Below are 22510 nucleotides of genomic sequence, written 5' to 3'. Positions count from 1 at the left end.
TTTTGCCTTGAATAGAGAAAGCTAGGTGTGATCACAGAACAGAATTTGACAACAGAAGTCAGTGTGGCAAACTCCAATTCAAAGTCATGCATGATATCTTTGAATTTTTATGCAGTTACAGAAAAAAAAATTCATCTTTCTTATATTCCTCAATTTTAAGACATAATTTTCCATTTAACTAACTCTAGGGTGTTTCAACTATTGCCTAAACAGCATTGAGTTAAACAACTAGTCATATAAGATCAGAAATGTTTTGAGCACAAAGGAAATGCCATGTTAGTAAATACAATACAAGGCAATGGCAATGCGACATCACCCCCTCAGACCTACCTTGACAATATGCAGTTTGGGCAGCAGGTTACAATCAGCTAATGTCATTTCATTGCCATCCAGAAATTTACGTGTAGAAAACTTAATGTCCTCCATACTATTTTCATCAATTTCATCGGGGAGAGGAGAATTCAGATATTCATCTAGTTTCTGCAGGGTTTTCAGGAGACCCCTCTCCAGTGCTTGGGGGGGATAAAAAAGGAAAAAGTGAGAATACTGTAAGAAGGAAAACCACTCAAGTCCGCATGTAGAAGCATGACTCTTTGAGTCAGTAACTGTTTAAAAGTGTTTACTCTGACACAAGGTACTGAGAACAATACAGACAAGGCCCCTGCTCTCCTAGAGCTTAATTATGTGATAGGGTGGGGGATGAAACAAGTTTGTTCAGGTAAAAGTATAAATAAGCATAATAATGTCAAACAGTGGTGTTTGTAAAAACTTGCTAACAACAGGCCGGGCGCGGTGGCTCACGCCTATAATCCCAGCACTTTGGGAGGCTGAGGCAGGCGGACCACGAGATTAGGAGATCGAGACCACGGTGAAACCCTGTCTCTACTAAAAATACAAATATTTAGCCAGGTGTAGTGGCAGGTGCCTGTAGTCCCAGCTACTCGGGAGGCTGAGGCAGGAGAATGGCGTGAACCCAAGAGGCAGAGCCTGCAGTGAGCCAAAACAGGACCACTGCACTCCAGCCTGGGTGAAAGAGCGAGAATCCGTCTCAAAAAAAAAACTTGCTAACAACTACATGTCCCACACATGAACACAAATGCTCCAACACATTTGACATTTAAACTGGAAAAATGGATGAGAAAAGGCAAGCACATTAATTCAAATCTAGAGATTAAAAAATCTTAGAGACAGATTATTGCCCTCATTTTTAATTCCTGCTCCCCCAGGAATATTTTGATTTATCAGCAAGAAATGTGTTAAGAAATACCAATTCAAACAATCCAAACAGAAAACCTGGGATTTTCAAAACTGTCTTATAATTCACAGGAAGCCAAGAATAGCATTATCTTACACAAAAAACACAAAGGTCAAAGAGTTCAATTTTCAATACTGAACTGGGAGCCTCTTTAACCAAACAGATTAAGATGCTCTGATTGTCATGATTCAGATTGTCATGATTCTGATTGTCAAGATTCAGAAGAAAGGATAATAGAAGATCTGTCTGTTGTTATTCCGTATTTTTGATGGCATTCATTAACGTGGGACAGAGCACCACTGTATATCTGGAAAGTCAAGGTTAGTGGCCCTCAGCAGAAAGGGGGTGCGAATGTCATTAAAAATATGGAGTAACAACAGACAGACCTTCTATTATCCTTTCTTATCCTTTACTTCCAATCCACCTTCCCCCTCACTCTCAGAATAGATGAACTTACACAGATGACGGTGGTAACTGGTCACAAAAGAAAGTTAAATATCATGAGGTGGCAAACCATGTAGTTTTAAGTCTGAATTCAGTTGTGTCCTTTAAGGAAAAAGGTAAAGGCTTACATGCTGCATCTTAGATATTTTACCAGCAATGTACATATGTCCTAACCCCAAACCTCTTCTTCCAAATTGCAGCCACCCACTCAGCCTTTGGTCCCTTCATGGTAGTCTAGGTAACACATGGTAGTCTTAGTTAGGTAAGGGGCTACAGGCATAAAAAGGAATGAATAGATTTTAGGAGATAAAAACTAACAGAGTTCAGAAACCAAAGTGAATATGGAGAAAGGGGGCAAGATGCATTCGACAAAATATAATTGAGCCCCTACGACATGCCAAGTCTTATTCTAAGGATTGTTAAATTCACTGTTGAATAAAGCGTAATAGGTTCCTATCCTCAGAGAGTTTAGATCTTGGGGACAGAGGGTAGTATAGAGAAGCTGGTCAAGAAAGTAAAGACTCCCAGGGTGAATGCTGATGTCAGTTACTGAACCATTTACCTTCCCAAGGAGAAACAGATTTAGGGGCTATGGAGATGAGTTCAGTTAACATGCTGAGTTTGAGGTGCCTGTAAGACATGTGAATAGAGATGTCCAATAGACAGACAAATACGGTTTCAAGTGTCACAAACTAAGCTGGAGTAATGTGTTTAGAAGTTATGAGAAAATAAATGAACACTGAAACCATGGAGTAAAGGATAAGTAGAAGGCCTAGAGAAAGCCCTAAGGAACATCATTTAAAGGATAGGTAGGAGGAAGAGCCTGTGGAGAAGACGGAGTTTCACCATGTTAGCCAGGCTAATCTCGAACTCCTGACCTGAAGTGATCCGCCTGCCCTCGTCCTCCCAAAGTGCTGGGATTACAGGCGTGAGTCACTGCAACCGGCCAGATTTTTGAATTTTTAAACAATCTTCCATTCCTGAGAAATCCAATGTGGTTGTATTACCTTTTGTTATGTTGCTAGATTTGGCATATTTTGTTTCAGACTTTTGTATCTATAGTTGAGAAAGATTGGCTTGAAATTGTCCTTTCTTTTGATGTTCTTATATGATTTTGGTATCAAGGCTCCCTGCCCTCAAAAAGCAAGTTAGAAAGTATTCCCTCTTTTTTGTTCCCTGGAAAAGTATATGCAAGTATGACCTTCCTTCCTCCAATGCTTGGAAGAGTTCAACAGTGAAGCCAAATTATAAGAAATTTAAACGATATAAGAATATTCACATACTTAATTCCTCCTTGTGTCAATTTTGTTACACTGTACTTTCTATAAATTTCTCCAATGTTTTCAAAATAATAAGCATAAATTTTTTCATAATATCCTCCAAAAATCACTTTAATGGAACATCTGTAGCAATCCTCCTTTTCATTCCTAATATTGGTTTTTGCTGTCTTCTCTGACTTTTCTTGATTTTCCTTGTCAAGGACTTATCAATTTTTTTTATTTGTTAGATTTTTCAAAGAACTAGCTTTTAGCTTCCTGGTTCAATGTCATGTTTGTTTTCTACTTCCTTATATTCTGTTCTTTAGTATTTCTAATTTTTACTTCACCAATATTGAGCTCTTTTCTTTTCTAATATAGGCTTTTGGAAATATACAATTCCCTCTAAGCACGGTTTGAGCCATATCTCACAAATGTAGACATTCTGTATTTTCATCCCTTTATTCTTTTTCAATCTGTGGATTATTTAGAAATATGCTAGTTAATTTTCAAACATGTAGAAACTTTCTAGCTGTAGCTTTTGTTTTTTCATTTTTGAGACAAGGTTTGACTCCTGTCACCCAGTCTGGGGTGCAATGGCATGCTCTCGGCTCATTGCAACCTCCACCTCCTGGGCTCAAGCGATCCTCCCACCTCAGCCTCCTGAGTAGCTGGGACTATAGGCACATGCCACTGCACCTGTCAAGTTTTTTTATTTTTTGTAGACAGAGGGTTTAGCTATGTTGCCGAAGTTGGTCTTGAACTCCTGAGCTCAAGTGATCCATCCACCTCAGCCTGCCAAAGTGCTGGGATTACAGCCGTGAACCACTGTGCCCAGTTCTAGCTGTACTTTTGTTATTGATATCTATCATATTTTCTCTAATTGAGAAACATTCCACATGTTTTCAATTTTTTTGGAAAAATTTTTAGCTTTGTTTTATGGCCCAGCTTTACCATCAATTTTGTTCCATGTGCATTTGAAAAACAAAAGTATATTCTGAAGTACAGTGAGATATGTATATACATATATGAGATTAAATTTGTTCACTGTATTGTTCAATTTTGTCTTCTCATTGTTTTCCTTTTGCGGTTGGTTCTAACAGTTACTAAGGAGGTAAGTTAAGATCCCACTGTGACTGCGGATTAGTCTCTCTCTTTTAGTTCTGTCAGTTTGGCTTTTATTTTCAGGCTATTTATTTGGTAACACAAGTTTAGAATTATTTTATCTTCCTGGTAGATTAACCTTTTTAAATCAGTCTGGAACATGTTTCATTATCTCATAATGCTTCTTTCCTTAAAATCTACTTGATCCAATGTCAGTGTGGCTTTGTCAGCTTTCTTTAGGTTAGTATTTACACTATTGCATTTTTAGCTTTCCTGGATCCACATTTCATTTATGTATGTGTTTTAGATAGACAGATAGACAGATAGATAGATAGATAGATAGATGATAGATAGATAGATAGAGTCTTGCACATAAGCAACATTGTTTTTAATCCAGTTGGTAAACTTTGCTTTTTCTTTGGAATATTTAAATAATGTATATTCAATATCATTACTAAAAACTCTGGTTTAAATCTGCCATATACTTCTTATTTGTCCACCTGTTCTGTGTTCTTTTCTTCTCTCCTACCTTCCTATGGATTACATTTTTAAAAATTATTCCTCTATTTCCACCTCTATTAGCTTAATATACATCCTTTTCTAGTTTTTGTTTCCCTGACTCATTAAAGTTTAATTATAACTGTTGCCACTTCCAGGATAATACAAAGAACTTGGAACTCCATTAACCTCCTTTCTGTCCTATATGGTACTATTGTTATATATTTAATTCTACTTTTAAAAAATTAATTAGTTTATTTATTTATTTATAGACAGAGTCTCATACTCTGTCACCCAGGCTGGAGTACAGTGGTGCAATCTCAGCTCACTGCAACCTCTGCCTCTGGGTTTCAAGTGAATCTCCCACCTCAGCTTCCTGAGTAGCTGGGATTACAGGTGTGCGCCACCACGCCTGGCTGATTTTTGTAGTTTTAGTAGAGATGGGGTTATGCCATGTTGGTCAGGCTGGTCTTGAACTCCTGGCTTCAAGCGATTCACCTGCCTTGGCCTCCTCAAGTGCTGGGATTACAGGCATGAGCCACTGTGCCTGACCTGGTAATATTTTTTACTTAGGTAAATATCAAACAAATTAGGATGTGTTACCTAAGTGATAAGTGACAAGGTCAAAGATCTACCCACTTTATTATTAAATGATAATGCTAGCCATAGTCATGATCAAGTTAGCTTATTTCTTAGAGGAAACATAACCAGCAGAGGGCACTGGAACCCAGTAAAATGAAGTTGAGACATTAGCAGAGCTCAGCTGAAACTACAGAAGTGACAGAGAAACAAGCCACTTAAAAGATCAGAAACACAAAACAACAAACAAACTTTTATTAATTACATTCAGGCCAGCATAATGCATATAGTTAGCTGAAATGTAGTTTATAAATTAACAAGAGAATACAATGTGAGAAACAGCTAGGTCAGTAAGAATTCCAGGAAATGATGAAACACATTTTATGGTTATATTTAAAAGGAAAAGAGAAAAAGGAGAGAGCAGAATCTCAAGGTTGTAAAACAAGATTTAATATGCTTTTTATTAAAGGCAGTGAATGCATGGCCGGGCACGGTGGTTCACACCTGTAATCTCAGTACTTTGGGAAGCCAAGGCAGGCAGATCATCTGAGGTCAGCAGTTCAAGACCTGCCTGGCCAACATGATGAGACCTCGTATCTACTAAAAATACAAAACTTAGCCAGGCATGGTGGTGCACACCTATAGTCCCCGCTACTCAGGAGGCTGAGGCAGGAGAATCACTTGAACCCGGGAGGTGGAGGTTGCAGTGAGCCGAGATCATGCCAGTGCACTCCAACCTGGGCGACACAGCAAGACTCTCTCTTAAACAAAACAAACAAAAAACAATGACAAAAAAGCAGTGAATACAGAACAAGAACATATTAGAGTACAAGGACTAGTTCTTTGACCAGATTACAATGAATAGAATCAGTCCATGGGGAGGATAATGTTGCCTGAATTCAAACATTGAGTTATTGTCTCAAATGCTATTTGAGTGTTTTGACAAGTTTTTGAGCAAATGTTTAACCTTGGACCTGCCGTAAATTAATGTTTTTCCTGAATTATATATATATATATATATAAATAAAATATCCTAAATTTACAAAGTTTATAACACATAGTATTCCTCAGTGCAAGGCACAGTCGTTCATGCCTGTAATCTCAGCACTTTGGGAGGCCAAGCTGGGTGGATTGCTTGAGTCGAGGGGGTCAAGACCAGCCTGGGAAACGTGGCGAAACCTTGTCTCATTTAAATACATTTTTAAAAGTCTAGCATAACATTACAATGACTCTTTTTTCTATAATTTTGGACTTAGCAAAGCACTTTTGATGAAGTTGAATTGCTATACCTGACTAGAGCGTTAGTAATTTTTCATAGTTAAGAATGTCATAACAAAGATATATTAATGAAAACAAAGAATGATGAATTACTTTGATACAATTATGTTTATCAACGTAAGGTATGATCAATAAAACAAATGCAAACAGAGCTATCAAAAAGTACTAAATAGCACCATTCAATAAACACAATACAGTTTTCAAGACTAATCATCACAAAGGAGTATGTAAAGATAAAGAAAATGCCAAAATTAACCACTAGAAGGCAGTAGCAAGCCATCACAAAGTAGCTCCCTGTCGGTAGATAATAAGTAGCACTATTATTCTCCAATACCCTTGATGTAGTAATGCTGGTATCTCTAAGAAGCTATTTTAAAAGCTCTCAAAAAATTATTAAGTGCAACAGAGCAACACAATCAGTTTAAAATTAATTATGAAAGTCAAAACACCCTTTTTTGTCTAAGAGAACACAGTAAAATTAGAAAGATTAACACACACCAGGGTCCAAAGTGTAGGGAAATGAATACTTTCATGTTTGTGGGAATATAAACTGGTATAGACTTTTAGAGAACAATTTGGCAAAATAGAGCAAAATTTAAAATGCACAAACTTCTTGGACTATTTGGAATCTAGCTCAAGGACATTGACCAGCAGCACTGTTTATTATAATGAAGAAAAAAAAAACAAACTTGAGACAATCTAGATGTCTATCAACATGGAAATGGCTAAATGAAAATCCATATTATAAAATACAAAGCAGAATTTCTAAAAATAGAGGTAGATCTATATTTTGATATAGTAACTGCATAATGTATGTACACAATACATATTTACAGAAATGTTTGCAAAATTACATAGAAAAAAAGGACATTAAATTGTTGAGGTCATGTAATACGATTAAAGAGGGGCAATTAAGTTTTATTAAATGTATTTCTATACCATTTTAACTTTTTCAGCAAGCATGTATTCTCTGTTGTTAAACGATTTGAATGAGCAAAATTCAAGGCAGAAAACATTAAATGTAACAAGAGCATTTCTGTTATTGAAAAACAAGATAATTTACAATGACTACAACAAAGACTAAAAATTATAAGCACTGACATGGATAAAACTATATTTTCAAGCTACCTACCACAGTCTTAATAAACGGTAACTTTATACAAACAAGTTTTAAGGCTAAGTTACACATCAATGGAAAACAGAAAGAGGTAATGGGTATTTAAAGATAATTTATATACAATGCAGGCTTACTGCTACAATAATGCACAACCATCCTCTGACTTACAACACTTTTCCAGAGAGAAAGGCAGGAGTTGTGGGGAGAGGAGAAGGGAGAGGATCCTGAATAAAAAGGAACTAATCAGGACCTCTAGATTCCTTGCCTCCATCTAAAAATAGGAATTTGGACATCATGAAAGTATTATAAATACCAATGACTAGTTACAGTTGGGACCTTGGCCAATTACATAAATTAATACCACCACAGAACTTAAAAAAAAAAGTAGGAGATCTAGGGACAGGTCATGCTTAACACATCCCCACAAAAGAAATTACCCATGAACTTCTCTTTGAATGCCTAAATGGTTACATAAACTTTTACTCCCAATCAACTTGAACATGTTACCAAAATAATTATATATGTGTTATCTATCATCAGTGTCTCCTTTATTCTTTACATTTTACTTTTTACTTCGTACTCCAACCTAACCACTAGTCCTTCTATTTCAGTTTCACTAGCCCAAAACTGTAGCATTCAGGCATCAAATCCCTGACTTAGAATTAAGTCCTCAAAGGTTTAAAATTGTCTAAACATATTGGATTTTGAAAATATTTAATAGGTGGTAAAACTAATCAGACTTGTCTACTCTGATTTACACCATGTAAAATGACAAATCCATCTCTGTGTGAATTGTCAGCATTTGGGTGGGGGTTGGGGGAAATAAAAAGGTGAATCACTAATTTCCTAGGATTACTAAAGCCTTTTGATTGCACTAAACAGATGTGAGACCTGCAGCAAACATACATAAGGAGGGCCCATTAAGCTCCAAAGTGATTTGAAATATTGTTTTCTAAAGTATCATGGCCTCAACAGGTCCCTGTGGAGAGAAGTTGCTTGGCAACTGGAACTTTTATTTTCCAGTAGGTAATTCAATATAAAGCCTTCTAGATTATGTACCATGTATTATATTATGTTGTTTGTTCTTATTAGTTACAGCACTCTGAGGACATGAAGAGTAGGTGGCTACTTAAGATAGTAACAAATTAATAGGGAAAAAATACAATACAAAGTTGTACTTAAATGAGTCACTTTCTAACCTTTTTATTCCCCCTCCACCCCGCCCCATCCTCATCCCTCAAAGCAGAAGCAAACACATTTTATTCCTTTCTCCTCCCCACCAAGTGTCAGAAGAATTTTAACCACCCTCCAACTCCCAAAAAACCACACAGAAAAATACAAACATAACTGTAACTAAGATTGTTCCAAGAAGTATGTAGCAGGAACATCTGGGTATAAAAGGGTAATTTTATGAAAAGAACAGTTAGCTTGCATGAAGGAAGGGCAGAACAGGAAAGACACTGTCTGTGGAAAGGAGGGGCTCCAACATAACCACTTACTTAATGTATAAATTGCTTAGACAGAAACATTAGTCAGGAAAAAAAAAAAAAAAAAGCCAATTACTAAAGAAAATTGCTTCCAAACCATGGCAGCTACCGCAATACATTATTAACAGATACAAGCCAGACCTAAGCACTAACATTTTTCCCTTTTTTCCCTTCACTGTAGAAAAACATTTCATGCAGTATTATTCCAAAAATCAAGAGCAAAAAACATTGGAATTCAATACTATTTTATAAAGTGCTGCAATTTTAAAATTTAGTAATAAAAAATAGCCTGAATAGCTTGGGAATTTGCCTACTGAAATAACATAAGGAAATTAGGAAGTATTTCACTTTTTTATACGATATTTATTCTTGTTTAACTAGCACTGACATTTTCCCCTTTGGTATTCTTGTTCCTTTGCTGACATAAACTTCTCAAAAGAACCCCACTCAAGCTAGGAAACTATCTGAAACTATGATAAATATTTTTAGGAGCTAGCATTTTTGGTTATTGGGTTACTTTCAAATAAACACTAATGTGTGCTACACAGTTTTCCCCAGAAGAGAAGAACTATGCTTAACATCCTGAAGAGAAGAGAAAATGAAATTACTGAATGCTGTAGTTAAGACAAGGTTCATTGAATGGAACCTCTTGCAAAGAGACCTCCCTACACTATACATCCATTTGGTAAATAAGATAATAAAAATAGTGTCCTTTAATAAATAAAAGAAAATTGTATCTGTACTACCTAAACAATTCTCACCATGAAAACATGACTTGAAAATAAAATTCCAGCTTGAAGATGCAGATAAATTTGGAAGGATAGTATGTCTAATTATCCTCTTAGAGCAACTCCAAAAATTGCTCTTTAAGGGTAATTAGCAAAAACAACAACAACAACAAAACCCTCAGACTGACTTTAGGCTGCAGGCACTCAACAATAAACATTTAGTTTTAATTTAAATTCAGCTCGACCAATCTATGCTAACCACCACAACCACACAATCCACTGTTTCTGATGCACCATTAATTCTTTGCCTAGCTCCCCTCACAGTAACTTCTCAAAATAATATGAGATCAACTTCATTCAAGAAGCATTTTATCACACACTTAACTATATACTGTGCTACTAGCTAGAAACATGGAAAACAGCAACATAGGGACTTACTCCAGTTTATCATCCAATTTCTGACCAACCCTGAAAGACAGTTTTTATTACTTACGGGAATGGCTGGACTCTAAAGTATTCATTTATAATCACTGTCATAGTAACAGCTTGTTGTTGTATGGGGGTTTTTTTGCAGTGTTAATTCAATTTTTTGTTTTTTACCTTCATTAGCCTCTGGCCTTGAATTCTTGATATATGCAGAGAATTTGGCAAAGATGTCCATTCCAGCAGTATTTGATTCTGGGTGTTTTGGTGAAAGCTTTAAGTACCTAAACAGAAAAAGTGATACAGATTACAGATCCTTCAAATATGAATTAGCATAAGTTCTCTCAAACCACCGTGCTAGCAGTTACTAGACGTCTTTTAATAGTTATTACTATAAGAAATACCATCATTTGTTTTCTATGGTATTTTTAAAAAGTGTTTTTTCCTTAGGAGACAAAGCTCTGATGTTTTTGTTCACATATTAATATTCTTGGCAACCACAGGGCATGTGCACTCCACCTCCATCTGATAAATTAGAATGCTGGGGAAACAGTTGACTTGTTCAGAGATTTGTGCCAGGCCAACGGGAGTCTTGGAATGAGATTGCTAGAGCAGTGTTGTCCAAGAGAACTTTCTGTGATGATGAAAATGTTCTCTCTCTTCATTGTCCAATACAGTAGCCACTAGTGTCATGTACCTATTTGAATATGAATTTAAATTAATCACAAATAAAATTAAAACTTCACTTCCTCAGTTGCACTAGTCACATTTCAAGTGCTCAGCAGTCACCAGACAGCACAGCTCACGTGCCTTCTCAAACAGCAGTGCCAACCAGATCCTTAGTATGCCCTGCACTAAACCAGCCAGAGAACCCCAAAGGCAGGAAAAGCGCCTAGGCTGGTCAAGCATCATGATCATCCATAGCAGGTTAAGCACAAAAACAGTAGGAGGCGGATCAACCGCTTAAAACCTACACCTGGGATTTCCCAAAACCTCACTTATATTACACATTCCCTAGAATATTTATGAGGGTAGCACTGAACAACAAAAAACTAAGATGTCAGAAAGCACGCTGACAAGTGTTCTATTGTGTTGTCACATTTTTCTACTTTTAGGACAGACATAATACACCAGCTTTCTAAAACACACACACAAATACATTTTTCACATGTTTAGATTCAAAACACACATACTCTGTGTATATTTCTTCTTCAAACTGGAAAATATATGAAAAGGCTCAATTATTCATCTTCCCCTTAGCAGGACTCATGTCAGCCCCAGGAGTCAGGGCTAGAAGAATTCAGATTCTTAGCCCCATATTAGGGAAGATTAATCAGCTTGAAGGTCCTGCAAAACGTCACTAGAAAATGGACTTGGGAGCAATAAGACTTTAGAAAGAACCTTACAGTGTACTAATTATTTCAATTCATTTATTTGGACAGATTGTCTTGCCAGCTTTCTTTAAAAACGAAGGGGATATAGTTTTCGAAATTTAGTTCAGTTGCAAGTTGTGTTTCAGCTTTTATATTCATGTATCTTCTATTTACTATTTTGGATTCAGGAAGAGATGTATCTTCTAAGTATTGGGCAGAGTACTATATTGGCAAGGAAGATGTAAAACATCTATGAACACCTATATGCTCAAGACATCTTTCTTTTTAATAGGTCTACCTAGTCTCTAGATAGCTCTCATTTTTTAAGCTTAAAGATTTATCTTATAAACACAATTATTTACATAAAGAGTTTTTCTATAAAAATTACAGTGAGTTTCACCTGAATTTAGATATCTATATCTATCTAGACATACATTAACCGCACATCCCCAACTATAGAACCCTTTACCCTCTCCATTTTCTTTGTTTCTGCCTGAGCAGAAACAGTTAATCACAGATCCACCATCCCTGGATTTCCTCTGACTATAAAAACAAGCCTCCAGTTTAAATGTTTGTACTGCTTGTAATACAGGACAATCACTGACTCATTTCAAACAAAAAACAGCGCAGTGAACATAGTGCCTTTTCAATACATCTATGTCTTCCTGTAGCCAAGTTGCCCAAATTCTCCTTTTCCCCAACCACTATTTAGCTGTACCTATTTGCACTAATGAAGTAAGCCTCACAGTTCTCAAAATAATTTACAGGAAAAGGCAGGCTTGAATTACAGATCATTTATATATTCATCATTCATATATACAGTGTAATTCTTACAACATGCCCTGTTGTCCCTCTGAGATGAATTACTAATTTTGTGTGTGTGTGTGTGTGTGTGAGAGAGAGAGAGAGAGAGAAAGAGAAAGAGAAAGAGAGAGAGAGAGAGAGAGAGAGAGAGAGAGAGAGAGAGACAGGGTCTCCCTCTGTCACCCAGGGTGGAGTGCAGTGGCAGGAGCAGCCTCAACCTCCTGGACTCAAGCAATCCTCCCACCTTGGCCTCCTGAGTAGCTGGGACTACAGGCATGTGCCACCACACTTGGCTAGCTTTTTGTATTTGTTGTAGAGATGCGGTTTCACCATGTTGCCCAGGCTAGTGTTGAACTCCTGGGCTCAAGTGATCCTCCTGCCTCAGCCTCCCAAAGTGCTGGGATTACAGGCCTGAGTCACTGCACCCAGCCTGTACTATTAATTTAATGCACAGAATAGTACAGCTATAAGAGAATGTTCACCTCAGATCTCTCATTTAACCTAAAAGGAAATTATGTTCCAGAAAGTTTACACACTTGGCCCCCAAATCACTCAGCTAATTAAAAGTATTGACAAACTAGGCCAGGCACGGTGACTCACGCCGATAATCCCAGCACTTTGGGAAGCCAAGGCGGGTGGATCAATTGAGGTCAGGAGCTCAAGACCAGCCTGGCCAACATGGCGAAACCCTGTCTCTACTAAAAATACAAAAATTAGCCAGGCATGATGGCGGGCGCCTGTAATCCCAGCTTCTTGGGAGTCTGAGGCAGAAGAATTGCCTGAGACCAGGAAGCAGAGGTTGCAGTGAGCAGAGATCGCGCCACTGCACTCAGCCCGGGCGACAAAGTGAGACTCCATCTCAAAAAAAAAGTATTGACGAACTAAAACTGAAATCTCCTGTCCCCAGGTCTAGTGTTTTTGTTTGTTTGTTTGTTTCTATTATAGATCAGATTTTCTCTAAAAGATAAATCAAATTCTAAACCAGTAGGTTCAAAATCAACTTTTTTCCATCTTCCCCAAACTTTACATTGTAATTTATGCATTATTATTAGCTTTAGCAAATAGCTTGATCAAGCAATGGTTTTCAATTATTGTGAGAACTCATTTTAACATTTAGCAAAATGGAGGCAAGTAATAAAAGACCAAGTATCAATGACAGAATAGACATGAGCACCCAGGGTATTTAGACTTTCAGATTAGTCCTTAATTCTGCTTACATCACAGACTTTTAATAGTAGACTAGCTGGCTGGGCGCAGTGGCTCACGCCTGTAATCCCACTACTTTGGGAGGCCAAGGTGGGCGGATCACAAGGTCAGGAGTTTGAGACCAGCCTGGCCAACAGAGTGAAACCCTGTCTCTACTAAAAATACAAAAATTACCCGGGCATGGTGGCATATACCTGTAGTCCCAGCCACTTGGGAGGCTGAGGCAGAAGAATCGCTTGAACCCAGGAGGTAGAGGATGCAGTGAGCCGAGATCGCCCCACTGCATACCAGCCCGGGTGATAGTGTGAGACTTTGTCTCAGGAAAAAAAAAAAAGGTAGACTAGCTAAGAATGTTTCTATGCTTTTAGGAAAGATCTCAGGCATTTTCTCCTTTCTGGTGTAAATGTAAAAATGAAGGCTGATTAGCCTTGTAAATTCCTTTTTTGTATGTCTTTCTCTCTCTTTTTTTTTTTTGAGACAGAGTTTTGTTCATATTGCCCAGGCTAGAGTACAGTGGCACAATCTCAGCTCACTGCAACCTCCTCCTTCCAGTTTCAAGCGATTCTCCCAAGCCTCCCAAGTCGCTGGGATTACAGGCACCCACCACCACGTCCAGCTAATATTTTTTGTATTTTTAGTAGAGACAGGGTTTCACCATGTTGGTCAGGCTGGTCTCAAACTGCTGACCTCATGATCCACCGTGCCCAGACTGTATGTCTCATTTTTTAAAAAGGCTTAATAACATTTTATAGCATGCTACTCCAAATTTATCTAGCTTCCTCCTATTTTATCTTTTTATCAGTAAGTTAGCTAAGTATCTAGGCTGTTTCAGTTAAAAATCCAAGTTTCAAAGTTTTTTAGCAAAGTGGTTTCTTCATTCAAGCAAGAACTAAAAAATATACACAAAAATACTTTCCCTGGGACAAGAAGAGAAAGTTCACTTTAAAATCTATAGTTACATACACCAGTAAAAGTTATTTAATTTGAGCTTTTCATTAGCCTCTCAATGTTAAGCAACTCTAGAGTAGACAATTGCCTGTATTTATATATTGTCATGATTAAATCAGGAAGTGTTCACAAAAAACCACTCAGTTCTCAGTACATCACATGCCAAAAACATATAATTAGAAATGCCAGATTCCAGTCTACCAGCTTGCACAATTCTTCTCCCTTTTCTCCTCATCCTATTTAGAAACAAAGTCTTATAAGCAGAGCCTGAAGAAGACTAGCAATAAAGACCTGCAACCTCCTTGTTCTGAAAGGAAAAGGCAGTGAGACAGAATGGTCCCTGGGTGCGCCCTAGAACAATATAGCACAACAGAGGAAAGGAAAATAAATGCAGCTTGTGATCCCAGAAACCCTTCCTCCTCCCACTCATCCCCTAGAAACAATTCTGCATGATGAAAATTATGCTAATTAATTAGCATTTCACATTCTGGGTCCATAGAGCCCACTAAAAAGAAGGCATTCCCACTTCAAACATGCTGTTTCAATGCATACAAATAAAAATTCATCAGAACAATTAAGATTCACCTCCTTTTTCAAAGAATTTACTGAATTAAGTAAGGGCGGGCACTGTGGCTCACACCTGTAATCCCAGCACTTTGGGAGGCCAAGGTGGTCGGATCACTTGAAGTCAGGAGTTCCAAACCAGCCTGGCCAACATTGTGAAACCCTGTCTCTACTAAAAATACAAAAATTAGCCGGGCATGGTGGTGCACACTTGTAATCCCAGCTACTCGGGAGGCTGAGGCAGGAGAATCGCTTCAACTTGGGAGGCAGAGGTTGCAGTGAGCCAAGAAGGCACCACTGCACTTCAACCTGGGCAACACAGAAAGGTTCTGTCTCCAAAAAAACAAACAAACAAAAAAGAATTCATTGAATTAAGTTTAATAACCACCTTTGGTCCCACTTGCTCATAGTCAAGTAAACTATCTTTGATTTCTCTCCTACCTTTCCTCTAAACTTGGGCTAGCTTTCAATTTTGTACTCATTAAAGCACAATCCCAATTAAAGACTTAACATTTTCCTTCTTTCACAAAAGCCAAACCCAATAAAATGAGAAGCAGAAAGCACAGAACAGATGAAACACAGATTTCTGAAGTCATATTGATATGGCTTCAAAAGTATCCCTGCTCTGCTACCATTAACTGTGAAACCTTGGACAAATTATTTGGATTACATTTTCAGTTTCTTCACAAAGTCTTTGTGAGGATTAACAGAGATAATCCACAAAATAACCCACAAAGCACAATGCATGACGCATAATTAGCACTTGAGTGTTATTAATAACAGCACCGGGATAAGCAACATCAAAAACAATCCTTGGTCAGGCACGGTGGCTCACGCCCGTAATCCCAGCACTTTGGGAGGCTGAGGCAGGCAGATGGCTTGAGCCCAGGCGTTCAAAGCCACAGCTTGGGTAACATGGCGAGACCCTGTTCTCAGACACCAATTGAAAGTGATCTTACTCTCTACAAAAAAATACAAACATTAGCTGGGCTTGATGATGTGCACCTGTAGTCCCAGCTACTCAAGAGGCTGAGAGAGGAAGATTATGAGCCTGGGAGGTGGAGGCTACCGTGAGGTAAGATTACACCACTGCATTCCAGTCTGGGTGGACACAGCAAGGAGCAAGACCCTGTCTCTAAACAAAAACAAAACAAAACAAAACAAAACAAAAAACAAAGTAGTAGTAAAAATTTTTACCCCTACAGGGGATTTGGCACATTGTGAACATTTATAACACAAAGATTCCCATGTATTTAAACTGAATGAAAAAGACCATCTCTGGTTACAGTGTTTCTATGAATATGCTCAAATATAATGGGGCTGGAATTTTTATATAAAAAAGCAATATGAAAATGTTTATTTTCAAGGTCCAATTTAAAGCGATGATGTCTTACAGGGCATTACATGCTAAGAATCCAGAATATTCCGTATTAACTCTACTATTTCTCTTAATGTCACTTTCCCTCAGAGGGAAATGAGAAGGAATAATGAAAATTCTTTTTTTTCCTTCTTTTTTTTGTTGAGACAGGGTCTTGCTGTATCACACAGGCTGGAATACAGTGGCATGATCTCAGCTCACTGCAACCTCTGCCTCCCAGGCCCAAGCAATCCTCCCACCTCAGGCTCCCCAGTACCTGGGACTACAGGTATATGCCACCACACCCAGCTAATTTTTGTATTTTTTGTAGAGACTGGGTTTCATCATGTTGCCCAGGCTGGTCTTGAACTCCTGAGCTCAAGCCATCCACCCGCTGTCGTCCCCCAAAGTGCTGGGATTACAGGCATGAGCCACCATGCCCAGCCGAAAAGTCTTCATTGTTGTTGTTGTTGAAGGATATAAGAGAATATGAGGAAATGTCCATTTAACTAAAGTCATACGTATGTTATCAGCACACTAATTTTAAAAACTTAAAAATACTTGGAAGAATTCATATAATAAGCACTTCAGACAATGCTTTAAAACAAAAGTTCCCTTAATAGAGAATGAATAATAATTCAAACTGCTTGCTTCTCCATTTATAATTTAATGTTGATACAATGATCTACAGTGACACAAGAGGAAGATCATTTTCAATTAGTGTCTGAGAGCAAGTTGGCAAATATGGAACTTATCTCAGAGCTGACACTTTTAAGATTAAAAAGGGGCCAGGCATGACAGCTTACATCTGTAATCCCAGCAATCTGGGAGACTGAGGCAGGAGGATTGATTGAGCCCATGAGTTTGAGACCAACTTGGGTAACACAGCAAGACCCCATCTCTACAAAAATTTTTAAAACTTAGCGGGACATGGTGGCACACACCTGTACTCCCAGCTCCTCAGGGGAACTGCTCGAGTCTAGGAGGTCGAGGCTGCGGTGAGCCATAATGACACCACTCCACTCCAGCCTGGGCAACAGAGCAAGACCATGTCAAAAAAAAAAAAAAAAAGACAGACAAAAAAGGGGATCCAGAAGTGGGACATAGTGGTGCCTGCCTGTGGTCCCACTTATTTGGAAGGGTGAGGCAGGAGGATCATCCTACACAGGAGCCTAGGAGTTTGAGGCTGCAGTGAGCCAAGACAGCACTACTGCACTCCAGCCTGGGCGACAGTACAAGACATTGTCTGATGTTTTCTTGTTTTTGTTTTTGTTTTTAAAGTATGGCTGGGCGCAGTGGCTCATGCCTGTAATCCCAGCACTTTGGGAGGCCGAGGCAGGCAGGTCACAAAGTCAGGAGTTCAACAGCAGCTTGGCCAATATGGTGAAACCCCGTCTCTACTAAAACTACAAAAAAAAATTAGCCAGGCGTGGTGGCAGGTGCCTGTAATCCCAGCTACTCGAGAGACTGAAGCAGAATTGCCTGAACCCAGGAGGCGGAGGTTGCAGTGAGCCAAGATTGCACCACTGCACTCCAGCCTGGGCGACAGAGTGAGACTCCATCTCAGAAAAAAAAAAAAAGTTAGGACCAGGCGCGGTGGCTCATGCCTACAATCCCAGCACTCTGGGAGGCCGAGGCGGGTGAATCACCTGAGGTCAGGAGTTCGAGACCAGCCTGGCCACATAGTGAAATCCCATCTCTACTAAAATTACAAAAAATCAGCTGGGCGTGGTGGTGGACGCCTGCAATTCCAGCTACTTGGGAGGCTGAGGCAGGAGAATCTCTTGAACCTGAGAGGCAGAGGTTGCAGTGAGCCAAGATTGCGCCATTGCACTCTAGCCTGGGCAACAAGAGTGAAACTCCATCTCAAAAAAAAAAAAAAGTTATTTCCACTAAGTTGAATGCATGTTCATAATAGTACCCTATTAAGAGATATAAAGCTTCCATTTATATTCACAAATATCCTAGCTTTGATTTATTGGCATTCTAATTATATGCATGGCCTGGAGGAAAAATGAAGATATAGTTTTCTTAATGTTGGTCTGGAGATACTTTACTAGGGATGAAAGGAAAGTTAGGACTCCTGGTAAGGTAGAGATAAAAAAAGCTCCAGGCTCTTAGAAGGGCAGGAAGGATAGTAGAGGATAGGCTTTTAGAATTTTAGTAGAAAAAAGAATTAAGAAAATAAAATCTTAGGCTTAGCACAAGATTGTTAACCAGAGAGCAATTCTGCTCACAACAGATGAGAAGCTAGTTAGACAGAGGCATTGTTGTTCATCAGTCTTCCTGCTTACCATCCCAACCATGCACATCACAGTTCAGCCACTCTCCCAAATATACATATATTATTAATTATAATATACATTACATACTATTTATGTGTAGTATGTGTATAATATATATGTTTATACTATGTATTTAAAATGACTCTTCTGCTGTGGAACACCTGTCACTCCTTTGTTCAACTGCTGAACATCTTTTTATTTTTTTAAATTAAGACAGTTCAAGCGCTGACTCTTCTCTAAAGCCTTTCCTGATTCCATTCACTTTCCGGTCCCACCACCATAACCACCTCTCCACCCATACTTGACTGTACTTGAGGGCAAGAACTGTGTTTTATTTACTAATATATTCACAGTGCTTTGTAGTCCATTAACCCTTTGCAGAATGAATAAATCAATCAATAAATGAATGGATCAATACTGAGTAACTGGGCCAGGCGCAGTGGCTCACACCTGTAATCCCAGCACTTTGAGAGGCCGAGGTGGGCGGATACCTTGAGGTCAGGATTTCAAGACCAGCCTGACCAACATGGTGGAACCCCATCATTTAGTGGAGACGACATAGGGACAAAGTTTGAGTGGTCCAGATAATCAAACCAGCCACAGCATTCCCCTAAGCCAAAGCCTAATCCAGAGCAAGGCCCTAACTTGCTTCAGTTCTGTCAAGGTAGAGAGAGGTGACAAAGCTACAGAAGCAAAGTTTGAAGGTAGCAGAGGTTGGTTCGTGAGGTTTAAGTAAAGAGGCCATCTTCGTAACATAAAAGTAAAACATGAAGCAGCAAATGCTTATGCAGAAGATGCATGCAGCCAGTTATCTAGAAGATCTAGCTGATCTATCTAGATCTTTCTTCATCACCTTCATCAGATGATCTATCTAGAAAATCAGATCTACCTTCATCAATGATCTATCTAGAATTGATCTTCTAGATAGAAGACCATTTTCAATTAGTGTCTGAGAGCAAGTTGGCAAATATGGAACTTATCTCAGAGCTGACACTTTTAAGACTAAAAAGGAGCCAGGCATGACAGATTACATCTGTAATCTCAGCAATTTGGGAGACTGAGGCAGGAGGATTGATTGAGCCCATGAGTTTGAGACCAACCTGGGTAACAAAGCAAGACCCCAACTCCACAAAAATTTTTAAAAACTTAGCTGGGCATGGTGGCACACACCTGTACTCCCAGCTCCTCAGGGGAATTACTCGCGCCTAGGAGGTCGAGGCAGGGGGCAGTGAGCCATAATCGCACCACTGCACTCCAGCCTGGGCAACAGAGCAAGACCATGTCAAAAAAAAAACAAAAAACCCCAGACCAAAAGGGGATCCAGAAGTGGGTCATAGTGGTGCATGCCTGTGGTCCCACCTATTTGGAAGGCTGAGGCAGGAGGATCATCCTACGCAGGAGCCTAGGAGTTAGAGGCTGCAGTGAGCCAAGACAGCACTACCGCACTCCAGCCCCTGGGTGACAGTACAACACATTGTCTTTTTTTTTTTTCTTAAAAAAAAGAAAAAAAAAAAAAGTATGGCTGGGCGCGGTGGCTCATGCCTGTAATCCCAGCACTTTGGGAGGCCGAGGCGGGCAGGTCACAAGGTCAGGAGTTCAAGAGCAGCTTGGCCAATATGGTGAAACCCCATCTCTACTAAAACTACAAAAAAAAAAAATTAGCCGGGCATGGTGGCAGGTGCCTGTAATCCCAGCTACTCAAGAGACTGAGGCAGGAGAATCGCCTGAACTCAGGAGGCGGAGGTTGCAGTGAGCCAAGATTGTGCCACTATACTCCAGCCTGGGCGACAGAATCAGACTCCATCCAAAAAAAAAAAAAGTATGGCCAGGCACAGTGGCTCATGCCTGTAATCCCAGCACTCTGGGAGGCCGAGGCGGGTGAATCACCTGAGGTCAGGAGTTCGAGACCAGCCTGGCCAAATGGTGAAATCCCGTCTCTACTAAAAATACAAAAAATTAGCTGGGCGTGGTGGTGACGCCTGTAATTCCAGCTACTTGGGAGGCTGAGGCAGGAGAATCTCTTGAACCTGAGAGGCAGAGGTTGCAGTGAGCCAAGATTGCGCCATTGCACTCCAGCCTGAGCAACAAGAGTGAAACCCTGTCTCAAAAAAAAAGTTATTTCCACTAAGTTGAATGCATGTTCATAATAGTACTCTATTAAGAGATATAAAGTTTCAATTTATATTCACAAATATCCTAGCTTTGATTTACTGGCATTCTAATTATATGCATGGCCTGGAGGAAAAAATCAAGATATGGTTTTCTTAGGTTGGTCTGGAGATACTTTACTAGGGATGAAAGGAAGGTTAGGACTTCTGGGAAGGTAGAAATAAATGATCAATGATCTATCTAGAATTGATCTTCTAGATACATCATTGATGAAGGCGGCTACACTAAACAGATTTTCAATGCAGACAAAACCTTCTATTGAAAGAAGATGTCATCTATTATTTTCAGAGCTACAGAGGAAAACTCAATGTCTGGTTTCAAATCTTCAAAGGACAGGCTGAGTCTGTTAGAGTCTAATGCAGCTGCTGACATTAGGTTGAAACCCATGCTCATCTTCCATTCCAAAATTTGCAGAACCCTTAAGAATTATACTGAAGCTACTCTGCACATGCTCTATAAATGGAACAATAAAAAAAACCTGGATAATGGCACATCCATCTGTTCACAGTGTGGTTTACTAAATATTTTAAGCCCACTGTTGAGAGCCACTGCCCAGGAAAAAAAGATTCCTTTCTAAATATTACCACTCATTGACAATGCACTAGTCACCCCAGAACTCTGATAGTGGTATACAGGGAGATCATGGTTGTTTTCATGCCTGCTAACACAACATCCATTCTGCAGTCCATAAATTAAGGAGTAATTTTGACTTTCAAGTCTTATTATTTAATAAACACATTTCAAAAGGCCATAGAAAGTGATTCCTCTGATGGATCTGAGCAAAGCAAACTGACCTGGAAAGGATTTACCATTCTAGATGCAATTAAGAACATTCAGCTGGGCCTGGTGGCTCACACCTGTAATCCCAGCACTTTGGGAGGCCGAGATAGGCGGATCACCTGAGGCCAGGAGTTCAAGACCAGCCTGGCCAAAATGGCAAAACCCCATCTCTACTAAAAAATACAAAGAAATTAGGTGGGTATGGCAGCAAGCACCTGTAATCCCAGCTACTCGGGAGGCTGAGGCAGAAGAATCGCTTGAACCTGGGAGGCGGAGGTTGCGGTGAGCCAAGATTGCACCACCGCACTCCAGCCTGGGTGATAAGAACAAAAACTCCGTCCAAAAAAAAAACAAAAACGAATATTCATGATTCATGGGAGGAGGTCAAAATAGCAACATTAACAGGAGTTTGGAGGAAGTGGATTCTAACCCTCATGGATGACATTCACAGGTTCAAGATGTCAGCGGAGGGAGGAACTACGTATATGTTGAAAATAGCGAGAGAACTAGAATTAGAAGTGGAGCCTGAAAATGTAATCGAATTGTTCTACCTTCATAATAAAATTTGAAACGATGAGGAGTTGCTTCTTATGAATGAGCAAAGAAAATGGTTTCTTGAGATAGAATCTATACCTAGTGAAGATGCTAAGAACATTGATGAAATGACAACAAGGAATTTAGAATATTACATCAACTTAGTTGTTCAAACAGCAGGAGGGTTTCAGAAGATGGATTCTAATTTTGAAAAAGGTTCTATTGTGGGTAAAACACTATCAAACGGGGCGCATGTTCTCAGGACCTCTTGAGATTAGCCTCAGGCAAAGAATATTTATTTAAAAATTTTTAAATGCTATC

The 22510-nt window shown here is 39.2% G+C and overlaps 1 protein-coding gene across 2 annotated transcripts in view; it reads right to left on the bottom strand.

The window, feature by feature from the left end:
* CLIC4 (chloride intracellular channel 4) overlaps positions 1 to 22510 on the bottom strand; it is a 98328-nt gene that overhangs the window by 3922 nt on the left and 71896 nt on the right. For both annotated transcript variants that reach the window (XM_003891341.3, XM_009201911.2), the window contains 2 exons: positions 10347 to 10453; positions 331 to 512 (listed from right to left, as the gene is read on the bottom strand). In XM_003891341.3, coding sequence (XP_003891390.1) covers positions 331 to 512; positions 10347 to 10453 — 289 coding nt within the window. The remainder of the gene's footprint in view (positions 1 to 330; positions 513 to 10346; positions 10454 to 22510) is intronic.

Source organism: Papio anubis, chromosome 1 (genome assembly GCF_008728515.1).
Source record: "Papio anubis isolate 15944 chromosome 1, Panubis1.0, whole genome shotgun sequence".
NCBI lineage: Eukaryota > Metazoa > Chordata > Mammalia > Primates > Cercopithecidae > Papio > Papio anubis.
This window is presented reverse-complemented; position numbering and strand designations above follow the sequence as displayed.